Below are 24,201 nucleotides of genomic sequence, written 5' to 3'. Positions count from 1 at the left end.
AATACTTGAGGACTACTAGCTTTCACACTCTGTCAATTCTAACATAGCATAGCACAAACCATCCTTTGAATATACACATTCTGCATTAAGAACAATTGCCAGATATCCATTGTTTCTGAGAGGTGGGTGTGATGAAGACATTTACAGTCAAGTATTTACAATTCCACAAAACACATGAATAATGAAATATTATGCTGCTATAAATACTGTTTGTTTTAAAGGATGTTGTTTTATTATGTCATTCCATGTTTATCGCTTTTCTAGTGTATGAAATCTTCATTCTGTTACAAGAAGACATACTGGCCATGGATGGATTCACCACAAAATTTCAGTTACAAATGCCACGTCAATAATGAAAAGCAGCATGAACATATACAGCCACTGGACACTCTATGATGGTTTGTGTGGCAGTTACTCATGGAAATGTTCATGATTTTCTCCACACAGTATCTCATCAATAATGTTAACATTCAAAGAAACAATGAATTATTTTGGCTGATATTCCAGTGTTTGCCCTTGACATGAAAATGCCTGGTGTCATGGACATATTTTTGGGAGTCAACTTCAATATGGAACTTTTATCAAGACATCAACTGTGATTTTTCAATAATGATAATCATTAAGGTAAAGCAGGCCAGGTATTTAATCAGCACTAAGCAGGTAATTGGCAATCAATAAACTTTGTAGTTTTAAACAAAAGCAAATTACAAGGTTAAATTATCTGAACATAGGTTCCAGTAGCAATATACTAGCAATGCATCAACAATGACTCAAGCTCTTAAATTCACTGCATATTTGAGATAAATTGTGTGTAAAATACACAGTTTTTCTGCGTCAGGGCAAACACTGATATTCAGGGTCAGAGAAGACTTCATAGCCATGGTGATGTGAACAACATCTACCGGCAGTCACAAGGTTTTTGTGTTGGGTCATATCTTGCACACATTTAAGTAGTGCAAGTTCATATTCCCTCCACATTTGGCAGTGTAAGATATTAAATACATTTATATTGCTATGTTACCACTGGAATTTTTCTGCATAATTAACTTGTGACTCTCAGACTTGCAGGTACTGACATTGCCTCCAAATTTATTCCACAGAATTCTATCAAACACAGTAACTTTGTAAAATCTTCTGGTCCGTGAAACCATGACCATTCTATTCTGAGTCCAATCAGCTTGGAAGACAAATATTTAGCCGTAAAACCACTAACATTTACACTCCACCAGCCCCTAAAATGGACCATTTTAGTCAATGGTGTCTTAAAGGTAGGTAGGACTTAAAGCATTTTCATGGTAAATCACAGACTACCAGTAATAGACAACAGTGGTTATTTCCATCCCTGTACAACTATTCTCAATATATCATCAATTAATATTTTAACATAACAATTTTTCAGTGTCAACAGATTTAAAAAGAATGGTAACTTTTAAAAATTGAGGAAGAATAACAATAATGCAGAAACAGGAAAAACTAAGTGAAACGTACACCTATAGACTTATTTACACTGTTTGGGGTTTACAATAAAGCCATGTTGTAAACACAAGGTGAGCCCTATAATTAACAGTCAAGCAAATAATAGCTCTCCTCATTCTAACCAACAGGTTTATATATCCAGAAATACTGATATAGATACACAGTGGTAACCGCCTGAAAACTTTCATACACAAAAAAAACCCACAAAAAAACACAAAAACAAACCAAGTTAATAAAATTGTGAACTAATACACTAACCGTTATCATATTTTAACAAACAAACAAAAAGTTGTCTTTCAAAAAGTTGACCAGGAGAGCAAACACAACCTAATTCCCATGAAAAAATACGGGAAGACGTTATCACTCAGTGGATGGTGTTTTCTAATAAGGGGACATGATATATCTCTGAATGTCACTGTGCCAACAATGCCGAGAGGGACATGCTGTACACTAGAATAACTCCAGAGTGAGTGAAGCAGTGTTAGCAATGACATGCCCTATGCAAGCACCATCGCAGAACCATCACTTGTACCTGTGATAATGAAGTTTCGGTGCAAGAAAATCACTACTGCGGAGATATCAGCTTGGTGTCTGTCATCAAGAGCATTCCTCCATTGTTGCCTGAAGTCACACCTGATAAATTCTAATTGTAGTAGTTACCTCAGCAAAGCAAAATCATCAACTTACCAATATGAATACACAATGTCTCTATGTTACAGGTTGAATATTCTAACTCTTGGTTGAATGATGTTCAAACACAATTTCATAAAAAAAAAAATAAAAAAAAAAACTCTTCAAAAACAGTAGGGGATCTTCATTTCTAACTTATGCGTGAAAAAAATTAGAAGGTATATATATATATCTATATCTATCAGAGTCAATCAATGTTGATATGATAGTAGTGAATGTTTCGAGAATGCATTGCTACTGGCATTTCATTATAACCAATGTTATTGGTACAGTAATGGCTCTTGGAAGATGTTTAGTGTAGGACATGAAATTTGATGCATGCGATTTTAACTTTCAAGACAAAAAAAAAGAAAGCCTGAATTACTAAAAACAAACACTAGCATCTCTGTGATCCAGAAGGGTAATCAAAACATCTTAAACATCAAAACGTGAGGTTTTTGGAGACTTCTTGGTAAAAAATATATAAAAGTTTTTTAACAAGCTATCATTAAAATATTGACAGTTCACAGTTCTTTACACGGAAGGAGTGAAGAGAAAGGGACAGTCAGGTGTTCGAGAAGCATTTGCCGACAAAGCTATCCATTCATTACCCTTTACTGTGGCGTCTCCATCATTTCTTGCACACCTGGCTGTCCCTTTCTCTGAACTCCTCCCTCGTAACAAATAGTGAACTGTGTCAATATTTTAATGATCGACTGTTAAAAGACTTTTAACAAATACAGCAGTATGATTAAAAAAAACCCAACACAGTTAACATACAACAGGTTTTTTAAGACACATTCACACACATGCACAAACATACACACAGTCTATTGGCAATCAGAAAACTCTTTGTCATAAACAAAGATATCTTCATGGTAAATGGTTATCAATACTTAAAATCAAATCACATTCAATGTCCTCATTCCATCTGTAAAAGCCAAAATATAGTGGACAAAAATAGGGATATATGTAAATTTTGAAATTATGAATAATAATGTATTTATTCATTTACAATCTGATGACATATCAATCATAAATGTACCAATATCCCTAAATTACTTTGCCCGGTACATATCCAGTTAAAAGCAGCAACGCTACACATGAAGAGCAGGAAACCTAACACTAAGTAAGTACACATGGCCAAGAGTAAAAATTATACAAAGCATAGTATGATAACTTTTCATGAAACATATTGAACAGTCAGATACAACAACAGAAAGTCATCATTAAACCTGAAGTTCATTATTCTTATGCTTAAACAAAATTAAAATTTATGTTTTTGAAAACTACTCTGAAATTTAAGGAAGCTGAAGTTGTGTCATATTCAGTTTCAAGAGGCTCTTCAGGGGATCCAGTTTCATACCTTCATTCTATCATACCATCATATCATATCGCCTGGACATTCACATTAGAAGTGATATATCTTCATCCATCCCTTTTGTCACTTACTAAACATTTCTACAGTCTCTTTTTCCAGTACATAAAGTCAAAAACATATGTAAGTCAAATATTGGAAGATTAAAAGCAATACAAAACTCTCACAATTCTGCATTGTAAATAGTCAATATACGTGAGATTGAATTCAGTCATCATGGTCAAAATAATTGCCAGCCCGGAGGCAAAGCATCGGTTGTTATTGCACTGGGACAACAGATTAAAATATTTGAAATCTGATGAATTATCCGTCATTTTTTTGTTTTCTTAAACAGGAATTTTCCCCATAATTTCTTTCATTGCTAACGTTTGGGAATCATCCATAATCCATCGTGTTACTATAACTTTGTTTCACTTCCTGGTATTTCTGATAACACTTCCTGGTATTTCTGATTACACTTCCTGGTATGACCATAGAAATGTCAACAATAGTCTCCAAAAGAGAAAACATCTCTTTGTGCCATAGGTTTTGTCACCAGATTTTGTAGAAACTGTGTGACAGTTTAGTGTAGTCTATTTTGTTTTTATTGGTTGGACCTTAACAAAGTGGACCTGCAGATTTCATTCAGGGTAGCCCAATATCACTTGTACACTTATTTCCACAAAATGAGCAGTTTGGTACTTAGTACTTTGAAACATTATGAACATGACCAACAAACATCTTCATTATATGGCAAACTGAAGTTCAGAATCAACATTGGTTCTGTAGAAGAAATACATCAATTGACTAGATTTTACAACAGCATATACCTGGTACAACAAATATACTTTAGAGTTTAACATAACAAAACTTTGACAGTCTTGCAGTTAGCTGGACTTACAAAGACAAACAAAAGCTGACACCACTGATCAAGACAAGCTAGTCAGCACATTGACTACTGCATTATGTAAATTAACTTGATTTTCTAAAGTATCTAGACCTCTGGATTTCTACATGTCTCAGGTTAGTGAACCAATGGGTATCAAGAAGATTTACATGGTTTTACCATAGCTGTTGAACACTGGCCCAGAGAACCTGGCGGGGTTTAACTCTCTGTTTACCTGGTTCGATTCAATATTTGGCTCAGTGTCTAGAACAATACCAGTAAAAATTCCCACACTTGTATAAAACACTTTTTTGTGTAAATACAGTTTCACTAATACAATGTACTGTGGTTTTGTGAAGGTCGGTGGACTTAACCGAAAACAGGATCTTCAAGAAGAGAAAAAGAATGACATTTTGATGTATAGTTTACATGATTGCATGAATGTAGGATTAAAATAACTCAGAATTCAAGAAAATAAGTACCTTCAAAACATTAAAATATATTTTTTCAATGCAAGAGAAAAGGAAACATTTCCCTTATTAGTATGGAAAGGACTTTATTTCCTAGTCTTTAGGGACTTGCGTTTGACACCGGACGTTGTAGGTTTCTGCAGGTCCTTTGGGTACTGACTTCGTTTTGGGGACTGCTTTGCAGGAGTAGCTACATGACGCTCTGAAAGAGATGCAGGACGTGTAGATTTCCATCTTGAGCAAACATAGGGTGCAGATGCACTCACTGCCTTACTAACATATACCAAACGTTGATGTAATTTATTGTTAAACCAATACTAGTGTACATCAACAGTAAGCAGTCTCACTGTTTTATCTGTTTTTCATGAAACATTTTTAATACAAAGACCACATTCCGCTATTAACTACTTCGCAGATCACAGGCTTTTATTTTCTGAGTTAATCAAACCAGAGTTACGCCCCTTAGACAAAACGCAACTGATTTGGACTGGTTCAATGTCTGGTCTTAGTAAAAATGCAAAATAAGACTAACAATGCACTACATAAATGAGTTACTTGTGATCTCTACACTGTTTAGGCTGCTTGGTGTGAACAGGTCCGTTAGGATACTTAATCAATGGAACCTACTTTGTACCTTCAGCTCATCTGCGTCAACTTCAATCACAACAAATGACACTGGGATGGACGATGGGTCAAAGACACTTCTTATAGTCACTGGAACATTTCTTCCTTCCTCATCTACAAACACTTCGCCAATCTGCTGATGTAGGTTTGCACTGGAGAGTGAGCGTATATCCATAAGGACTGCAAGACCAGCTCCTGTTTTCAGACACGACGGCAGAAGTTTATGGAAGGCTTTCCGACAATATGCCTGGAAGTTGACCACAGTGGTGTCAATCTGCTTGATCACCATAACAGTAGTATGATGTGAAGTCTCTGATTTGGATGACTGTAAATGTTCGATTATGTCATTGATACCATACATCTCTTCTGACTGCAGGGTCAGAATATCTTCCTGGGGATGAACAAATACATGCCCAACATTTTCATACATCTCCCACAACCATCGCACAATTGTTTCCACCTCAAGTCTTCGCTTTTGTGTGTCTTCATTGATTGTTTTGGTAACCACAGTAGCAGGTGTCCATGTCACCATGTCCGGATGTTCCCGATCTGACAGAACACCCAGTTTCTTGCGCATATTCCCATCCTTATCAATGAAGTCATTCAGCAGTAGCACGAGAGTTCTCTTGCCATCAGGTTTAAAGACACCTCCGATGTGCCCCATTTTGGATATCTGGATTGTGATATTGGACCAGGCTAGCTCCTGAGTTTGGTTGATGATGTCCTGGTTGTTCAGGCGTTGCAGGAAGCCTCCCTGCACTTGGTACAGCTTCTTGTCCTTTCCCTCCAGGTACTTGCTATCAAACATCAACCGCGTCACCTCAGGGACATCCTGCTTTCTGAAACAGGTTTTCCGAAAAGATGAGTGAGGACGCATATCGGGCCAATGAGCTAGACATGGAGGATATTAGAGTTGTGACAATTAATCGATACGCAAGTTATCGCGATTCAAGAGCTGCACGATACGATTGTCGTGTATCGATTCAACATGATACCTACATACTTAGCAGTCTACGAAAACACCGTCTCCCCTTCTATTTAGGTGTTCGTGGAAAATATTGCCATGGACATGCTCCGACTGAGATGATTTTCACAAATTTATTTTGTTATCTGTGCAAAAAAGCCAGTTATGCCAATGTTGATCCCTGCTGTTCCATTTTTTTGGAAAACACTACTTTACTGACACATGCTAAACATTTTCAGTAAAATGTCTTTCATGATGACATGTTTTATTTTTCTTGGGAGAAAAATACCTTCCCTGAAATGATAACATAACAGCACGTTATTTCCAGTACTTTTATTTTTCTGTATACAAGGACAAAATATTGTGATACGTATCGTATCGTATCGTATCGTATCGTATCGTATGTATCGGACTAACAGTATCATGATATGTATCGTATCGTGGCATGGGCGTATCGTCACAACTCTAGAGGATATATGTCAGGCCAGTAAACAAGACATGGAAGATGCATATCTGGCCAGTGAGCTAGACATGGAAGATGTATATCAGGCCAGTGAACTTGACATGGAGGATGCACATCAGGCCAGTGAACTAGACATTGAGGATGCATATCAGGCTAGTGAGGTAAACATGGACGATGCCTATCAGGCAGTGTTACAGCCAGGATTTCTCCAAAAAGTGCCAATTGGCACACTGATCTTTGAAAAGTTTGCCAACTATGAGTAAAAGTGTGCCAACTGTCAAGCAATAGTTAACTAAGTTATTTATTAATGAATCATTGCGGCAATCAACTCTTAAGCTTACCATAAGAATATCCACCATCTGGGCTGAATTTCAACTAATGCTTCGTTTTTCTGTGAAATAACATTATTTGTTGCAACAGTAAAACTCTTTCGCATGGAAAGTGTGCGAAGTGCATTTTGGTGTTCACTACAATCAACTTGTTGCTCTAATGTTGAAGCGCGAAAACAGTCCGTTCCTAGAGTAAATATGTTTCGATTTTTGAATTCTGTGCACAATTTGCAATACATTTTACCAGTGTCCTCATGATAATCAGGCCATATGTAATCTCTGAGCCATGATGTTTGCAAACGATGTACGAATTTCTTTCGCTTGAAGTCGGGCATGTGTTCGTCTTCTTCCACCTGATCGAACTTATTGACCTCGTTACTGTCAGTAAATACATCCGATACCAAACGTTCACTATTTGTACTATCAGTTGTATGAACCGTGTCAGGAACTTCACTTGCATCGGGCGGCACGCTAACACCACTCTGCTTTGAAAAGAAATCTGTTATTCGTCGTTTCATTTTCACAAAGATCGATTAAAATGGCGACGCACTAATGTCCACTTCAACTTCAATTGTATTGTTTCGTTTTGCCAATTCCATATGTGCAGTTCGTTTTTTCCCCATAATGTCACGTGACTTATTGACCAATAAATTACGAGTATTTAATTACATCAGTTTCCGGACAAATCCGAGTTAGTAAAAGCATAGGACTTCCAAATATGGCACACGTTTCCAAGAAATTACAGTTTTGTCAATTCTAAGAATGCGGAAGTGTCGCTATCCTCTTTGCTTAACACTAGAAACTGATACGTTTGTTTTCCAAGCAAAGTATGATTTCTTTTTAGTTTAACATATTTTTCAAGCGTGTTGTGACAGATTATAAATAATAAATGTATGTTTTTAATTTTATTGACTGAGAAGTGCGCCAAGACATACGTGTCAATGTCTATTTTTAGCGCCATTTTCTATGATTTTGCGGGAATGGCGCAAGGGCGCGGCCTGACTCAACCACTGATCACGTCAATGAGCTAGTTAGGAAAACATGGAGGATGCACATTAGGCTAGTGATCTAGACATGGAGGTTGCGTATAAGGCCAGTGAGATAGACATAGAGGATGCATATCAGGCCAGTGAGCTAAACATGTAAGATGCATATCAGTTCAATGAGCTTGTGAGCTAGACGTGGAGGATGAATACCAGGCTAGTCAGCTAGTCATGGAGAATACATATCAGGTAAAAGAGCTAGTCAGCTAGACATGGTGGATGCATAGCAGGTCAAAGAGCTAGTTAGCTAGACATGGAGGATGCACATCAGACCAGTGAACTAGACATGGAGGATGCAAATCAGGCCACTGAGTTAGACATGGAGGATGCATATCAAGACAGAGAGCTAAACATGGGAGATGCCTATCGGGTCAAAGAGCTAGTTAGCTAGACATGGAAGATGCATATAAGACCAATGAGCTAGACATGGAGGATGTATTTCAGGCCAGTGAGTTAGACATGGAGGATGCACAAGTGACTGAGTTTTGGTTTTAAGCCACACTTAGCAATAGTCCAGCTACGAGGGTTGGCTGAAAAGTTCTCAGTCTGAGTGGTTTTTCCCCACCAGCTAGGGACAGGTGTTTGCCACCAATGAGGACAATCATTTAGTGAATCATAGACACACGAACTACAAACATACTAATAGTTTTATCTCAACTACAGCTCTTTTGGTAAACCAACCCTCTGAAATCATCAGAAATGGACAAAACTGAATACAGGGCAGTCATCAAGTACTTGCAAAAGAAAGGGATGTCCCCAACACAGATACATGCTGACATGGTCTCCACTCTAGGGGATGATGCTCCTTCATTTTCCACAGTAAAGAAGTGGGCTGCAGAATTTAAGCGTGGCAGACAAAGCCTTGATGATGACCCACGCTCAGGAAGGCCTTCGACAGCAACCACTCCAGAAAACATCACGCGAGTGCTTGATATGTTGATGGATGATCGACGATTGACTACTCAACATATCGCTAGTGTAGTGGGCATCTCTCATGAGAGGGTTGAGCATATTATCACCAACGAATTAGGAATGACAAAAGTTTCTGCAAGATGGGCGCCAAAGCTCTTGACAGCAGAACAGAAACGTGTCAGGTTCCAGACATCCCTTGACAATTTGCGTCGTTTTGAAGCAGATCCCGATGATTTTGTGGCACGATTTGTAACCATGGATGAGACCTGGATACATCACTTTCAACCAGAAACAAAACTACAGTCAAAACAGTGGAAGCATCCTGATTCACCAGCTCCGAAGAAAGCCAAGTCTGTTCCTTCAGCTGGAAAGGTGATGACATCAGTCTTTTGGGATTCCAGATGTATTCTGCTCATTGATTATCTTGAAAAAGGTCAAACTATCAACGGCAGATACTATGCTGATCTACTGCACCAGTTGCGAGAAGCAATCAAAGCCAAACGACGAGGGATGATCGCTAAAGGTGTCTTCCACCAAGACAATGCGCCTGTTCACAAATCGGTGGTGGCCATGTCAACAATCCGCAATTGTGGCTTTGAACTCATTGACCATTCTCCTTATTCACCTGAATTGGCTCCTTCTGACTTCCACCTGTTCCCCAAAATGAAAAAGGAACTTGCCGGTCGCCATTTTGCAAGTAATGATGACGTCATTTCTGACAGGACCATAGAGGTGCGAGAAGCATGACTAGTCGCACAGCTTGGGAGGTAAGCTGCGAAAGGACCCTTGGAATCAGGGGAATCAGTGGGAAAGCTCACAGAACCCTGTCTGACCAATCAAGCTGGAAGGCGTCTCAGGTGTGTGCTCTCAGATCCTGAACCCGGGAGCAAAACACTGGTGTCTGGTTCATCACCCCAGAAGCAAACAGATCCACCTGGAACCAGTTTACAACTGGGAGATTATGCTGAATACCTCCTGATCAAGCAATCACTCGTGGCGAGCTAGAACACGTCATGACAGCACATCTGCAAGCACATTGTCCACCCCTGGGAGATAAACAGGCATAAACAGGCATCACCCGAAAAAAATCGCACCACAGTAGAAACTGCCACGTCTCCTGAAGGAGTGACGGAGACACCGTGCAATCCGTCTGATTGTCCATTTCTAGACGAAACATGCAGTGCCGAATCTGCTCCTCTAAGTGTTCGAACACCAACTGGACTGCTCTCAATTCCAGCATATGGGTCGCCTCGCTCAGGGACCAAACTGAAACTGTGAGGTTGCCCAGGACAACCTCCAACCCAGTGAGGGAACCGTCCATCTGAATTGTCAGTGATTCCACCAGGGTTGCCACAGCAAGCCCTTGATCAAGTTCCCGGTGTCGGTTCACCATCGCAAGTGAGGAGTTAACCACTCCAGAGTTACAAGAGTCTTCTTGTAGCTCTGTGAGTGTGTCCACGGCTGTGCTAATCCCTGCTGATTGGGTCTCATCCGCAGACGCGCATGCCAAACTATGTCAACCATCGCTGCCCTGTTGCCTAGCAACTGAGGCCAAGTTCGAGCTGAGGCCGTGGGGGGCTGGAGGAATTGAAACAATCCTTTGGACTTTGGTAATGCGTTCTTGAGACAGATAAACTAATTCCCGAAGTGTGTCGAATCTCGCCCCTGAGAAAACCTGATCCTGCGTCAGTTTTGATTTCTTGAGGTTGATAACTCAACCAAACTTGGTGAGAATATCCATCACTGACTGTGTGGATTCTTGACTCAAGCTGTGAGTGAGTGCTCTGAGAATCCAGTCATCCAGGTACAGGTAACAAGAGTTACCCCTGTGCCCTGGTGACTTGAGCTGGTATGAGCAGGAGTTTGGTGAACACCCTTGGCGCAGTAGAGATGCCAAAGGGGAGCACACAAAACTGGTAGCAATCCCTGGCGAAGGAAAACCTGATGTACTTTGTGATTTCGAGATACTGAAACATGGAGGTGTGCGTCTTTGACGTCGATTCCCTGCCTCCACAGATGAGATCACTGGATGCAGTGTATCGATCTTCGAAGAGATGGCACCTCGATCGTGTTGTTCAGACTGTTTGCACTAAGACGTTTGTGGCAAAAGCCAATAAGGCCTTATTACTCATAAAAAAATTACAACATAATTCCATTTAGCATTATTTGGCTAAATGGTGTTATTGTACGCTCCATGCATTTCCTAACCTTCTACAATTAATCCAATTAGTCTCATTCCTCTCGCAATTTTAAGTCAATTCTTTACGGCAAACACAAGTTCCTCATTACAGCACACATACTCATGTTTACCAACACCTAAGCTGTGCAGTCATCCGTCAGTTGTGCTCCGTAAACGAAGCCCACCCCTCCATTTTGAAACAAAGTCCGAAACGTTTCCATGGAAACCAAGAAAGTAACACATCAAAAAAACCTTAAAAAACCAAAAGGCACCACTTTGGGGTCTGCCACACATATCTAAAAAGTTTTACTAACAGATACTAAGACGTTTTTGAGTTCTGCTCTGGAAATGAAACACACCTCTCACTTTTCAGACTAGGTCCAAAACGTTTCCATGGAAACTGAGAAAATAATTAATTACAAGATCCTGTATGTAGCTAAAGGCACCACTGTAGGTTCTGACTGATATATCTACCAAGTTTTGCAGAAAAATATTGAACGGTTTTTGAGTTCAGCTCTGGAAACCAAACACACCTCTCACGTTTGAGACTATGTCTGAAACATTTCCATGGAAACCGAGAAAGTAATATATCATAAAAACCTGTAGATACCAAAAGGCACCACTATAGGTTCAGGTTGATATATCTACCAAGTTTTGCAGAAAAATATTGAATGATTTTTGAGTTCTGCTCCGGAAACGAAGCCCACCTTAAGACTAACACCAAAATGTTCCATGGAAAAACAAAAAAAATATAAATGCCAAAAATCTGTAAATAGCAAAAGGCACAACCATAGGCTGAGATTACTATATGTATCAAGTTTGGTCTAAAAATATTGAAAGGTTTCTGAGTTAAGCACCGGAAACAAAATGATTACGGATGGACAGACGGGGGACGGACTGACAGACGAGGTGTCGACTATATCCCCCCACATTACATGCCGGGGGGATAATAAACGAGGAGTTGGGATGGATTATTGACAAATATTTTCATCAGCTTTACTCACAAAAATCGCTCTGTCAAGTCTTGAATGAAACAGACCATGCTCTGTTTTGTGAGTGAAGGAGCATGGTCCAGGTCCTGCCAAATGAAGATGTTGCTGGTCTTAACGTCCAACTTCTTGCTGACTTGTTTCTCAAGTTGCTGCCGTATCTTCAAGGTTGACTTTGTCTCCCCAACAATGCATATGGCATAAACTGCAACAGACATCACAATGGTTAGTTACAGTATATCTTACGATAAGCAGATGTGAGTGAGCCCACTTGAGTTAGTGAGTGTACAGTTCAGCATTATGCTACTTTTAGCAATACTGTAGCAACATCACTGCAGGGTAACACCAGAAAGGGGCTTCACACATTTTACTTGGGAATCACACCCGGATCTTCGGTGCGAGAGTGAACGCTCTAGGCTATCCCTCCCCCACACTCCAGCTCACTTGAGAATGAATTTCAGATCTGTGACAGGATCCTATAATATTGGGACAAACTGATATTTTGATCAGAATTCACTCTCAGAATATGCACCTCAGATTAATAACTCTGTACCTACAACTACGTAAAAACAGCAGATATATGTATGCTACAGAGCAAAATAACACCACTGACAATAAAATCTGCTATCAGCCAAGGTCTCGCAAAATCACACCTTTGATGATGAATTTCCTAAAAACTGTGAAAAACATAATAAGAAAACTATGAGCAACATCAATTACTTAAATCTATTTCATAGAACACCCTTGAAGATCTGGGTTAGCACTGAATTCAGTAACCCATGCTTGCTGATACAGGCGACCAACAAGATTGGGTGGTCCGACTCAATGACTTGGTTGACACATGTATTCATATCCCAAATGCGTTGATCGAAGTTCATGCTGTTGATCACTGGATTGTCTTGTGCCTGTCCACTCATTTCACAGAACCATTACTCATTAACAGGAATCATCAGTATCTTCTACACTAGCAGATTTTGAAAATTTCAAAAAATGACAGAAATTTCCATTTGTTCAAGATATGTATGAAACTTGATTTACTAAACAGATTAAATATTTTTTCAGTATTTTCCACATGATGTATTTTCACAAAAATAATGGCCCACATCACTCCAGATTACCAAATGGTCTTCATCTGCCACAAAGGGACGTAGCATATCCAGTCTAAATAAACTTAGTCTCAGAATTGTTTGTTACACTCCAACACTGAGTCTAACAAACCCTAGCAGTGATTGACTTGGGCTGCGATATCACGATTTTCACGTATCAACTGCCATAAAATTGCACTCAAATTTATCTGTAGCAATTCAAAAATCGCATCCTCCTCACCAGGACGATAAGAAAAATAAAGTGTATAATCTGTTTTACTGAGAAAGGCTTTGTCAACATCATGCCTCCCAAAAAGCTTCTGCGAACATTGAGTTGACTTATGACACTGAACATACCAATGATCAAAAATAATTGTCTTCAAGTGTGTTAACCTGTTTAGGCATTCAAGAGTGACATATATTCCTATAATTGTCAATTCAATTTCATGTTGTGTAATTCATTGCAATTCATGATTGGTTGCCTTGAAGTTGATTAGAGTTGTTGTCCTGTTTGTCGTCTATTCCTTTTCTTGTGAATGATCATGAGCAGTTAAATCTCATAAGACTTGAAAAAATCTCATGTTTTTGGTCCCATGTGAGATTTTATCTCATATCTTTTCTGAGCCTAGTTTATCCCTGCCCTAGTAGGAGGTCGCATCAGATAACCTTTGACCGTCTAATCATATGAAAGACAGGAGAATGGAGTGAACCAATTAACCAATGGCTGCTATGTAGGGTTTGGCGAGACTTACAAAATTTCCATGTCACGGACACTGATCCCTCAACAAACTAAAATCTACATAAAACACAGATATTTGACATGCAGTATATATGCTTAGGGCTTTCTGATAATATGGTTACCATTAGTTAATATTTACGCAAACTGACATCCTTGAATATTTGAGGAAATCTATACAATGACTTACCATCCCGACTGGTCACACTGGAAGCATCTGTTGTAGAAGTCTCCTCGCTGCTCATATTCTGATCTCCCTTGTGATCTCCATTGTGGTCCAACATGCGATCATCTTTAGCCTGCTTGGCCTTAAGTTTGTCTTTACTGCCATGGTTGGTTATTTTCACTATCAACTTCTTTCCACCGTTTTTCTTCAAACTTAAACCTTTTTTTCCAACTGATGAACTTGGCATTTTTACCGTTTGATCTTTTTTTGACTCTAGGGCATCAATCTTAACACAATCAATAGACAGTTCAGGTAGATTGCCATTTATAGAACCTGTTTTTGACTTCTTGACAGACGTAGAGTTGACCAGCATATTGTCACTTTTTCTTTTCTGTTGTGGTGTTATGATGTCATCTGACAGGGCTCCATTGTTGTTGTGGTTGTTATCGCTGATGCTGTCAATGTCATTACTACCCGATGAGAACATCAACTTGTCCCCTGATTCATCTAGGACGTGTTTTTCTCTTGTGCGACATTTGACTGGTGACTCAGTGTCACTGATCTGAACGAAGGTTGTATTTGTGGCTTGAGAAAGTGCATCATAGTCAAACTCTCGGTAATCTTTATCATCTTCAGGATCCCCTTCAAAATCACTGGCATCATCGCTGTTATTGTTGTTGGTGGGTGTAGAAGAAAGGTCTGAAATTGACAATGAAGTCATCAAATGTTAGTAGAGGCAGCTAAGAGTAGAGGCAGTGAATCAATATATTCATTTTTCAGATCCTGAAAGAATGTTTCTGGCATAAATATACATGCATAAAAGTACCTGTGTGTCTTGCATATTTTCACATCATAATCATCCCAATTCTAGGAGTTTGTAATGATCCAAGTCAACAAGCAAGCACAAGGAGAGGAAAATTAGGGTTTAAAATTGTTTAAAGGTCACATGCAAACAAAAAATCAAACATAATTAAAACACATTTATCACTTATTCATGACATATAATACACATTGCCGCTTTTAAAAAAACAAATAAACACAATTATAAGCGTATAATTGCGATTCAAAAGTGTAATATTTTGTACTTGGGCTTACTTCCCCCGAAACGAAGCCCTTGGGAGACCGAACCCAGTCATAGCGGGTGGATATGCACTCAAGTGTAACGACGGCTTCCGATTGGCTGTTTCATTTGCTGATATGCTGAGGGTTCATTGTGTGTACAGAAAGATGATCTGTTTGATGGGCATTTTAGAAGTATAGCCAGTCACAAGAAAGTAAGATTCTTTATGGATAACAACTTCTTTTGTGTACTTGATGCGTCGTTTCAGTATGGATTCATATACTGTTGTCAAACAAAATCATATGCATGAAAAGAAGCCGTTATCCATGAAGAATGTATATAGAGATGTTGGGTTTGGAAAATACATGTTCTCTGAATTTGCGCTCGATCCAATAAAAAATCATGTCAGTAGAGATGGTAAACTACTGCATGGCCAAAATCTGTCATTCGTCTAAGTACCAGCAGGACTTGAAACTGACCAGTTTGCACCAGTTTCCGTCAGATCCAGTCATCCGAAAAAAATGAATGTAGTTTGTTTGCAACCCACAGACATGTCATGTCATGTGTATCACACGTGCTTAATTACGTAATGTGGCAGACACGGCACTCGGTTGCACGAGTCATAAATCAACTTATTTTCTTTATGTCGTATAGTCTAATAGGTGTTAAGTTCAAATTGCACGTGGTCAATGATTGAAGCTGTGTATTGCATGTTGATTTTAGCAGACAGGCAGATAGGCAGACAGACATACAGGTGTGAATAAACCAGACACTGAGCTTTCTCTGTGACAGAGACTGCTTACCACAATCAACAAGTTGTTTTACGTAACGAATAGATTATTCACTTGTTTGTGTACACAACCAAGATTAGACTACTGCTCACGACCTCAGACGCTGGGCATGCATACTGTTTCAAGCTCCGCGAACCTATTCACTGCGCATGCGTTATGGACGTAGAGGAGCACAGCTGTTGAAACCAGTTATACCAGTTATGCAATGTAACAGTTATTTTATAGGTTGAACTGCCATTTTTCATAATTTGTTTCGGTAAGTGCATACCGAAAGTTACAAGAATCTGCAAAGTTGTGTTTTACATTGCATGTGACCTTTAAGCAATATTTCATCCTTAACTAGAGGGGACGCAGAAATTATCCTGGGAATTGAACCAGTTCTTTGGCAGAAAGATTCATTGCTTTAACCACTAGGCTACCTAACTGATCCAGATTGTAACTAAACAAGAAAACCAAGTTATCACTATCCCATGGGTGTGTGTCTGAGTGAGTTTGGTTTAACACTGCTTTGACCAATCTATAGTCCAACCTTTGCAAGTGAGCTTAATGTCAGATTACAGCTCAAAACATTGACAACTTTTGGAGAACAACTCTATCATTTTTTGTGATGTTTCAATACAGATCCTTGCCGCAGCTCAAAATATCTCAAGCTCCGCCTAAGCTTGTGCGTTAAATTCCAACATCAAATTTGTAAGAAATGGCAATATATTCTTAAGCCCACAGCCTCAAATTTTGAGTTTTTCATCTTAGCCATGTATCCTATTCAAAACAGGTGAGTGTAAATTATGTCTTAATCTTCAAAGACAATACAACCTTTTAATCAATAGAGAATAACATGATGGTAACTGCGTCCAAGTCTAACTCTTTACACACCCATCACCCGCATCCAGCTTACTTGTCCCAACCGTACTGGGCATGATGCAGATGTAAAATAACATGGATCAAGGGACTTAACAAGGAAAAACCAGTTAATGGCACCAAGTTCCTTCCTCAATTTAATGGATACCTCATAGCTCCAGATAGAGTGTGCATTTGCGTATTTTACTCAATAAAAATCACATTTACTCAATTAACTACAAATCTGGAATTACGAAAAATGCACAAGAATCACTTAAGACCCAATAGGTTTATAATATCTTGCATACTTTACTCAATTCACTAACTTGGCATGCGTATGATTCGCTGTGGTGCCCAAACTCTACAACAGCATTAGCAAATGGTAGGCGATGCCTATATAAATATACTGTTATAGCTGCAGCCACTGTCCGGAGTTATAGCTGTAATAGTCACATGACTTCCATGTTGAGTATTTGAAAATGACTGAAAACTATTTTGCAATGTAACAAATAATAACAACTTTTAGACCATTGAGAAGCATTTACATTTATATATGTAGGAGAGTTATTAAATATTTTGTACATGACATGCAAAGGCCTGGGGGGCACTTTCTTTGTAAATATCACTTGTGCTGGTGGGTGCCTGCATTGACACTGAACATGGTTCTCGATAATAACCATCTTCACCTTTCCCTAGCCATAAATTATGAACAGTCCCTAATCCTTCACCATCCAGTATAACTGTGACCAATGTCCATTACAGGTTTATGAAATAGTGAGTGAGTTTAGTTTCACGCCGCACTCAGTAACATTCCAGCTATATGGCGGTGATCTGTAAATAATCGAGTCTGGACCAGACAATCCAGTGACCAACAACATAAGCATTGATCTGCGCAACTGGGAACCGATGACATGTGTCAAGCAAGTCAGCGAGCCTGACCACCCGATCCCTTTAGACGCCTCTTACAACAAGTATAGTGGCTTTTCATGGTAAGTATGGGTTGCTGAAGGCCTATTCTTCCCTGGGACCTTCACAGGTCGGTTTATGAAATAAGGCTGGGTGTAACTCACAGAAGTCAAATGAGTTGTACCCCATGCATGTACCCTTTGTAAACACTACCACAGTAGTAATCACATTGAGCAAAGAGGACATATGCAAGCACAGGCGATGGTGGACGTGGTACTTCCATAAGTACTGACAGTGATAACACTATATACACAAGAAGAAGCATTCACTGGAGCAGCATCTATAACGATTAGTTGCGAGGGGCAAACATTTCCAATGGTCATGCATGGGATTGAAGAAATGGGTGTAATACAACCATAGACGTAGTCAGTGGGGAGTAACTCACAATGTTTCAAATTTCTCCTGTATTGATCTTCATGTTCTTTACAGCAGAACACTCTGAAACACAAAATATTCCCTCATGTTCTTACTTTCCTATACACTGATGAAAATACTTAAACAAAAAGATCCGAATATGACATATTTCACATTTTGTTTATGTTGCAGTTGCTTAATACCACAATCAGTAATTTTAGTTCAACTACACGATACGTGCTTCACTGAACCAGACAATCTAGTGATAAATAGTGTGAGTAAATTCCAAGGTGTGGTAGATCAATGACAAACATATCACAGATCCTAACTACCAGATCCTGTTGTTGTCTTCTTACAAATATTCCCTAGGAGTTGCAACACTTCTTTATCACTGAAAACAGGGTATTATCTCAACATGACTAATTAGAATGAACTGTTCGTAAAATTTTCGAACATAAATGATACACATGTTTGCTGTGAACAGTTTTGTAGTTCCATACAAAAATGTACTCGAGGACCCTTACAATTAGTAGTATAACACCGACCAACAGATTCAAATGGATTCAAATTTGAGAAAGAGAAAAAATTTGCTGTCAATATTTTAGCATATAACAAGCAAAGTACTGAAGTTTACAGTGTAATAAGTCATACTGAAGAAAATACAGGATGCTTTTTGTTTTAATATTGATGGTGTATTTGTAGAATTACAAGCAAAACATAGGCCGTCATGTTGGAATCTATTACAATAATTTATCAGACACTCAAACAAACCTTGGCAGACAATGCATCAACTCTCTCCTCAGATACACAAAAGGTTGAAAGACTAAAGATTTATTTAGAGAATTTATATGTATCTAATTCAAAGAATATGCACAGTTGCCATTTTGTTTTGATAAGAACAAGTGCATATAATCACGAAATATTTATTTCTTATGTGGAATTTCTGAAATTCTAAAATAACTTCCTTAATTGAACTTTGTGGGCTTGACCAAAATAGTCATAAGTAATTGGAGACAACTGTTGATGCCATAGCTACAGCATTAGGTCCATTATTCAATAACATTCAAAGTTAAGCATATTTCAAACTAAATGAAGAAAAGCAAGTGTCATGCCTTCATGTAAAAATGACAATCATTCTGTTGTTTCAAATTACTGGCACATTTCTCTTATTAAATGTGCTGGGAACTCATTTGTGATGTATTTTAACACTTGCATAATTATTGACAATGGCAAAGGAAATAAATTCTCCACAATACATGGTGGAACTTCAGAAGCTAACATAATCATTGTAAATTTACAGAGTATAAACTTAACAGCAAGGGGAAAGACTGGCTGATCTCATAAAATCCTGACAAAAATAAAACTGTCATTTTCCTATTCAAAGTTAAAATAATATAAAGTTAAAATTAAAACAAAAATTAAATGTATATTCTAACAAAAAAGAAACTATAAAGGTAGACAATCCCGGACATTTGGGTATAAAATTCATCCCCAAAAACAAATGATTTTGTCATGTAGATAATATATCAAAATCATGTCCAAAAATGATATGCTGAATGAAATAGTTGAAATATTTATTGAAAAAAAGATGCACCAATAAAGCTCATATATAATCCATTTTGAGTACTCAAGCAAATTTTGGGATGCTTGCACATTATAACAAAAAGAAAAAAAATAGAAAATGTGAATGCACCCATGGATGATAATGAAAAGATGGAAAACTTGTTCCCAATGCTTTTGTGGCAATGCATATTGCATATTTAAACAAACAACAACCCTTACCAACATACATTGTGCCACTGAATCTACCATTTAAACTCAACATCCACCAGTTATTTGGGCTTCTATTATGACTCACAGTGTAAACTAGTGACAAAACTGACAGACTGCACAAATCTCCAAAGCCTCTGACAACTCAGACAAGTTAGTGAGCCATAAAGACATACCATGTTTCGTGCTTGAAAGCTTGCACAATGTAGCAGTGTTTGCAATACTTTAATTTGACAGCTGGCCATTAGGGCTTTCAAATCTACAGGCCCATAATTCAAATCTGCAGGCCCAATAAAAACAAAATTGACTACACTGTACACAGTCTCATGCTACAAGATCAAGAGAAGCCCAAGGCACACAGGGGAGTTTTATTTGATTGACTAGTGTTGACGCCAAAGCACTGAAATACCATTAAGTGAAGCTGTAAGTTATTGTAATGTTAATAAAGGACTAAAGGGGAAACACTCCAGTTGAAAATTAATTGACAGCTAACTTACTGAAGGCCTGCACATATCTGAAACTTTGGGCCCGATACAGTAACAACCAGCGCTGGGTCTCCGGGCCGGCGATCATTTCGAATGCTCTAATGCAGGTAATGTTAAGGTTTGGTCACAGTAACTTTGATCCTCACCTGTAGAGCACAGTTTTCTCCCCTTTAGACTTGATATGAACAACTAGCCTCTTTGTGACAACATCGGGAGACATTTTGGCACAGTAGTAATGGAAGGAACGTCTACAGGACCGTACGGCACATCCTGCTGTGGCTCCACGAGGACCCTTCTTCTTTTTCTTGCCGCCTTTGCCACAAATATAACATTTCTGCAACAGTTACAATATGTACAGCAGTGTGAACAGTTTGAATGCATGACAAATGATCAGTCCACTGAAATATTTCACATAGAGAAAGCAGAGGAAGACATCATCAAGGTTCCATGCAACATTTTTATCACTTATATTTCAGAATAATATACAGAATAATGCACTTTCTGCAGTAAAGCTTGTTATTATTATGGATTACAGTCTTGACATAAGAATGAGTATTCTTTAATTTTTTAATCAGAAAATAGTGAGAAGATTTCTCCGCAACATTTATAACAGCTGTGTTGTAATATTTATTATGTTCATAAAGACACTAACAGTCTGCTTCCCACGTCTGTATTCATCCATAACTTTGTCGATCTTGAAGCCTCCAAAGTGGTTGAATTTATACTGCGTCAGAAGGGCAGAATATTGCTGAAATACAAACAAAAGCCCCATTCAAGTTACATTCTATAACGACAAAGCAGGTCATTGCTCTGATTATTCATAGTAATGATATTGAGCTTGTTTACAGATGTATGTTAAAACAAAACACTTGCTGATTGGCTGGTTTGTTGTTTAATGCTTCACTCAGTAATATTCCCTCTATATGGCCACTGTCTGTAAATAACAGTCTGGACCAGACAATCCAGTGATCAACAGCATGAGCATCAATCTACAAATGGAATACAATGACCAAGTCAGCGATACCAGCAATTCTGATAGTCATCTCTTACAACAAGCATGGGTTGCTGAGGATTAGTTCTAACCTGGATCTTCTAGAACAAGACACTCAATCTCATGTAACACTTCACATTATTCGTAAAATTCAAATGAAAAACTAAAAATGTCTACACATAGAATTCACAAAGAAGAAAAACTGGAAATGTTTCCCTCAACAATTTGTAAATCTTTAAATAAATTTCATGACAAAAACTTCTGAAGTATACAACAGTCAAGTATAATTCAGGACATTGTTTGTATCAGTCTACTGACCATACACTTGTGGTGAGCAACAATCCACCCTTCATCTGTTATTTCAGAGTGCAGCATCCCGCATACGTCTTCAGCATCCTTGCGCCGACAGAAACCACACACACCTTCCTCCATATCTAGCATACAAACCACACACTATAAATGACAGATCCCTGGTAAGTTTCTGTGAATGGAACTGTACGTTAAACAAAGTCATTATTTTCAATAATACAGAAACGTGCACAGTCAACAGCAGATATGTCCAACATTCCTCAAATGAAAACTGGAAACCCCTTCATGCTGTCATTCCTGTTCACTTAATATATGTATTACCATGCATCATGAAAGGTTCCTCACTTTAAATGATTAATTTCAGAAAATGCAACTGAATGCAACTCATACAACAGTTTGACATTCCCAATCAAGTGAGTGAGTTTAGTTTTACCCAATCCTCAATATTCCAGCTATATGGCAGAGTCCCAATCAAGAAAATGGTGGAATATTCAATGGACCATTGATTTTGGCTAGGGTACCTTCCTCACATTGTTAGAGCTGGGATGACTCATTGATACACAGATACATCGTAACACATTAAAGTTTAATACAGCTATCGTATCGTCGACTGATGTATCGATACAAAACAATACACAACTTTTAAATACGACAGAAAAATATGCAAGCATGATAGGGTTACTTGTTTGTTTGTAACAATAGTGCTTCTTAATCTTTATACTGTGTCATTCTTTCAAGGTGTACAGTATTATCATGAAACCTACCATATTGTCGGTAACAAATTGTGATATGTATTGAATTGTATCATAGAGTATTGCCCCAGCCCTAGTTATAGTCCTGATAATGACCCTTTCAAACACACCACTGGCTATTGGTTCATACGTAAACAGAGAGAATATAACGTTGCCAATCTTGCTTCAGACACACTTAGTCGTTTGTTGTTGAACATCACACCGAGTGCGACAAAAGCTACATGACAGTGATCCTTAAATAACTAAAACTACATCAAACCATCAAATGATACATCATACAAGGTCAAACAATGAGACATACGATGCTGGGATGGCGATATCTTATCCAGGATCGCATTTGGACAAAAACAAACAAGTGAAAGAGACATAAAAAAAATATGAAAGCAAAATTAAAATAAAAAACTCTAAAGTTTCGGCATTTCCTATAAAATTTTCACTTTAGTGGATCATATCATCAGGATGAACTCATGAAGTGATGTTTGGTACATTTATGCTGACTGTAACCAAATAAAAGAATTACAGTTGATCAGATTACTTTCGACACCTTTTTCTACTAATACTCTGCTTATAAACAACTCGACTACAACACAATTATGCCGGAATAATCGTATTTGCACTGCCTTTCCCCAGCAACTGTGACCATTTGTTTACTGCCTTCACCCAGATTTGTTTCATCTATATTTTTTTCATGCAATCCGCTCATACCAATACATACTTAAAGATACTGATTATGCATCTATTGTGTCAACTCGACTTTTATCGTTTGGCATCACTTTTCCAAAATGTTGTTACGGACTTTGGACCATTTGAAGTTTAGTTTCGAAACGAGGACCACATCGAGCTTGTATATCATCTCAATCTTTCACTCTCCCATTCACTATGATAACTCCAAAGCAACTCGGAGTATGAAATAATCATCTGTAGGTACTGCAACATTACTACGTACTGTGGGATGCTTATGAAATTCTTCTATCAACCAATAATATTCAAATGTTCATGTATCAATAAATGGCGCCAATATTCCTGCAGTGGAACATTCGGTAGTGGTCGTGCAAGTCCGTGATTAAACGACGACGTCATCAAAAGAGACACAAGTGCTGAACGAGCGATGTTCCGATTGTGTTCACAACTGGGTCCTGGTCTAAGCATTACATGTACGAATAGAACGGAAATGATCTTATGCGAAGAAGGATGAAACCTTTTTACACGCGCCATCTAGCGTACCATCCAGGGGAAATAACTACAAGTTAATTAAAGCGTAAACTGGTTCCATCGTTGATTGGCGCAGCAAGGTCATATCTTTACTCACAGACTCACTCATTTAGTCATCTTCCCAGTCAAACTCCTATTCGCCAACTGTTGTTCTCAAGCTGGGACCCGTCTCTTGCATAGTATTATCAGAGACCGATACAGTGAACGGCTTCGTAACAATAGACACACACTATGTTATGCATTGTTCTAAGCGTTCGGAAATAAGTCCTCTAAAAACAAAAAATAAAATAACCGGTACAAAAGTACTAAAGTTCCCTTGGAAAAAA

At 38.4% G+C, this 24,201-nt stretch overlaps 1 protein-coding gene across 2 annotated transcripts; it reads right to left on the bottom strand.

The window, feature by feature from the left end:
• Positions 1–3,872: 3,872 nt before the first annotated feature.
• Positions 3,873–23,737, bottom strand: LOC137285102 (uncharacterized). 2 transcript variants are annotated; one of them, XM_067817310.1, is made up of 9 exons: positions 23,610–23,737; positions 21,921–22,036; positions 21,264–21,359; positions 20,758–20,945; positions 18,388–18,440; positions 14,373–15,047; positions 12,377–12,566; positions 5,486–6,321; positions 3,873–5,060 (listed from the first exon to the last, which is right to left on the bottom strand). In XM_067817310.1, exons 2-9 carry the CDS (start codon positions 22,032–22,034, stop codon positions 4,945–4,947), a joined length of 2,268 nt encoding a protein of 755 aa, XP_067673411.1. In that variant the 5' UTR covers positions 22,035–22,036; positions 23,610–23,737; the 3' UTR covers positions 3,873–4,944. The 2 variants fall into 2 exon arrangements, with proteins under 2 accessions (XP_067673411.1, XP_067673412.1); XM_067817311.1 differs by having other exon boundaries at positions 5,493–6,321.
• Positions 23,738–24,201: the final 464 nt, after the last annotated feature.

Source organism: Haliotis asinina, chromosome 5 (genome assembly GCF_037392515.1).
Source record: "Haliotis asinina isolate JCU_RB_2024 chromosome 5, JCU_Hal_asi_v2, whole genome shotgun sequence".
Lineage (NCBI taxonomy): Eukaryota > Metazoa > Mollusca > Gastropoda > Lepetellida > Haliotidae > Haliotis > Haliotis asinina.
This window is presented reverse-complemented; position numbering and strand designations above follow the sequence as displayed.

What these genes read in the sequence shown, in the direction of transcription:
- LOC137285102 (XM_067817310.1), bottom strand. Translation starts at nt 22,034, where the DNA reads ATGGAGGAAGGTGTGTGTGGTTTCTGTCGGCGCAAGGATGCTGAAGAC. An exon ending in ACAGACGTGGGAAGCAGACT is followed by an intron (nt 20,946 to 21,263) that starts GTTAGTGTCTTT and finishes TAACTGTTGCAG; the next exon opens with AAATGTTATATTTGTGGCAA. An exon ending in GACTTGACAGAGCGATTTTT is followed by an intron (nt 6,322 to 12,376) that starts GTGAGTAAAGCT and finishes AACCTGTTTCAG; the next exon opens with AAAGCAGGATGTCCCTGAGG.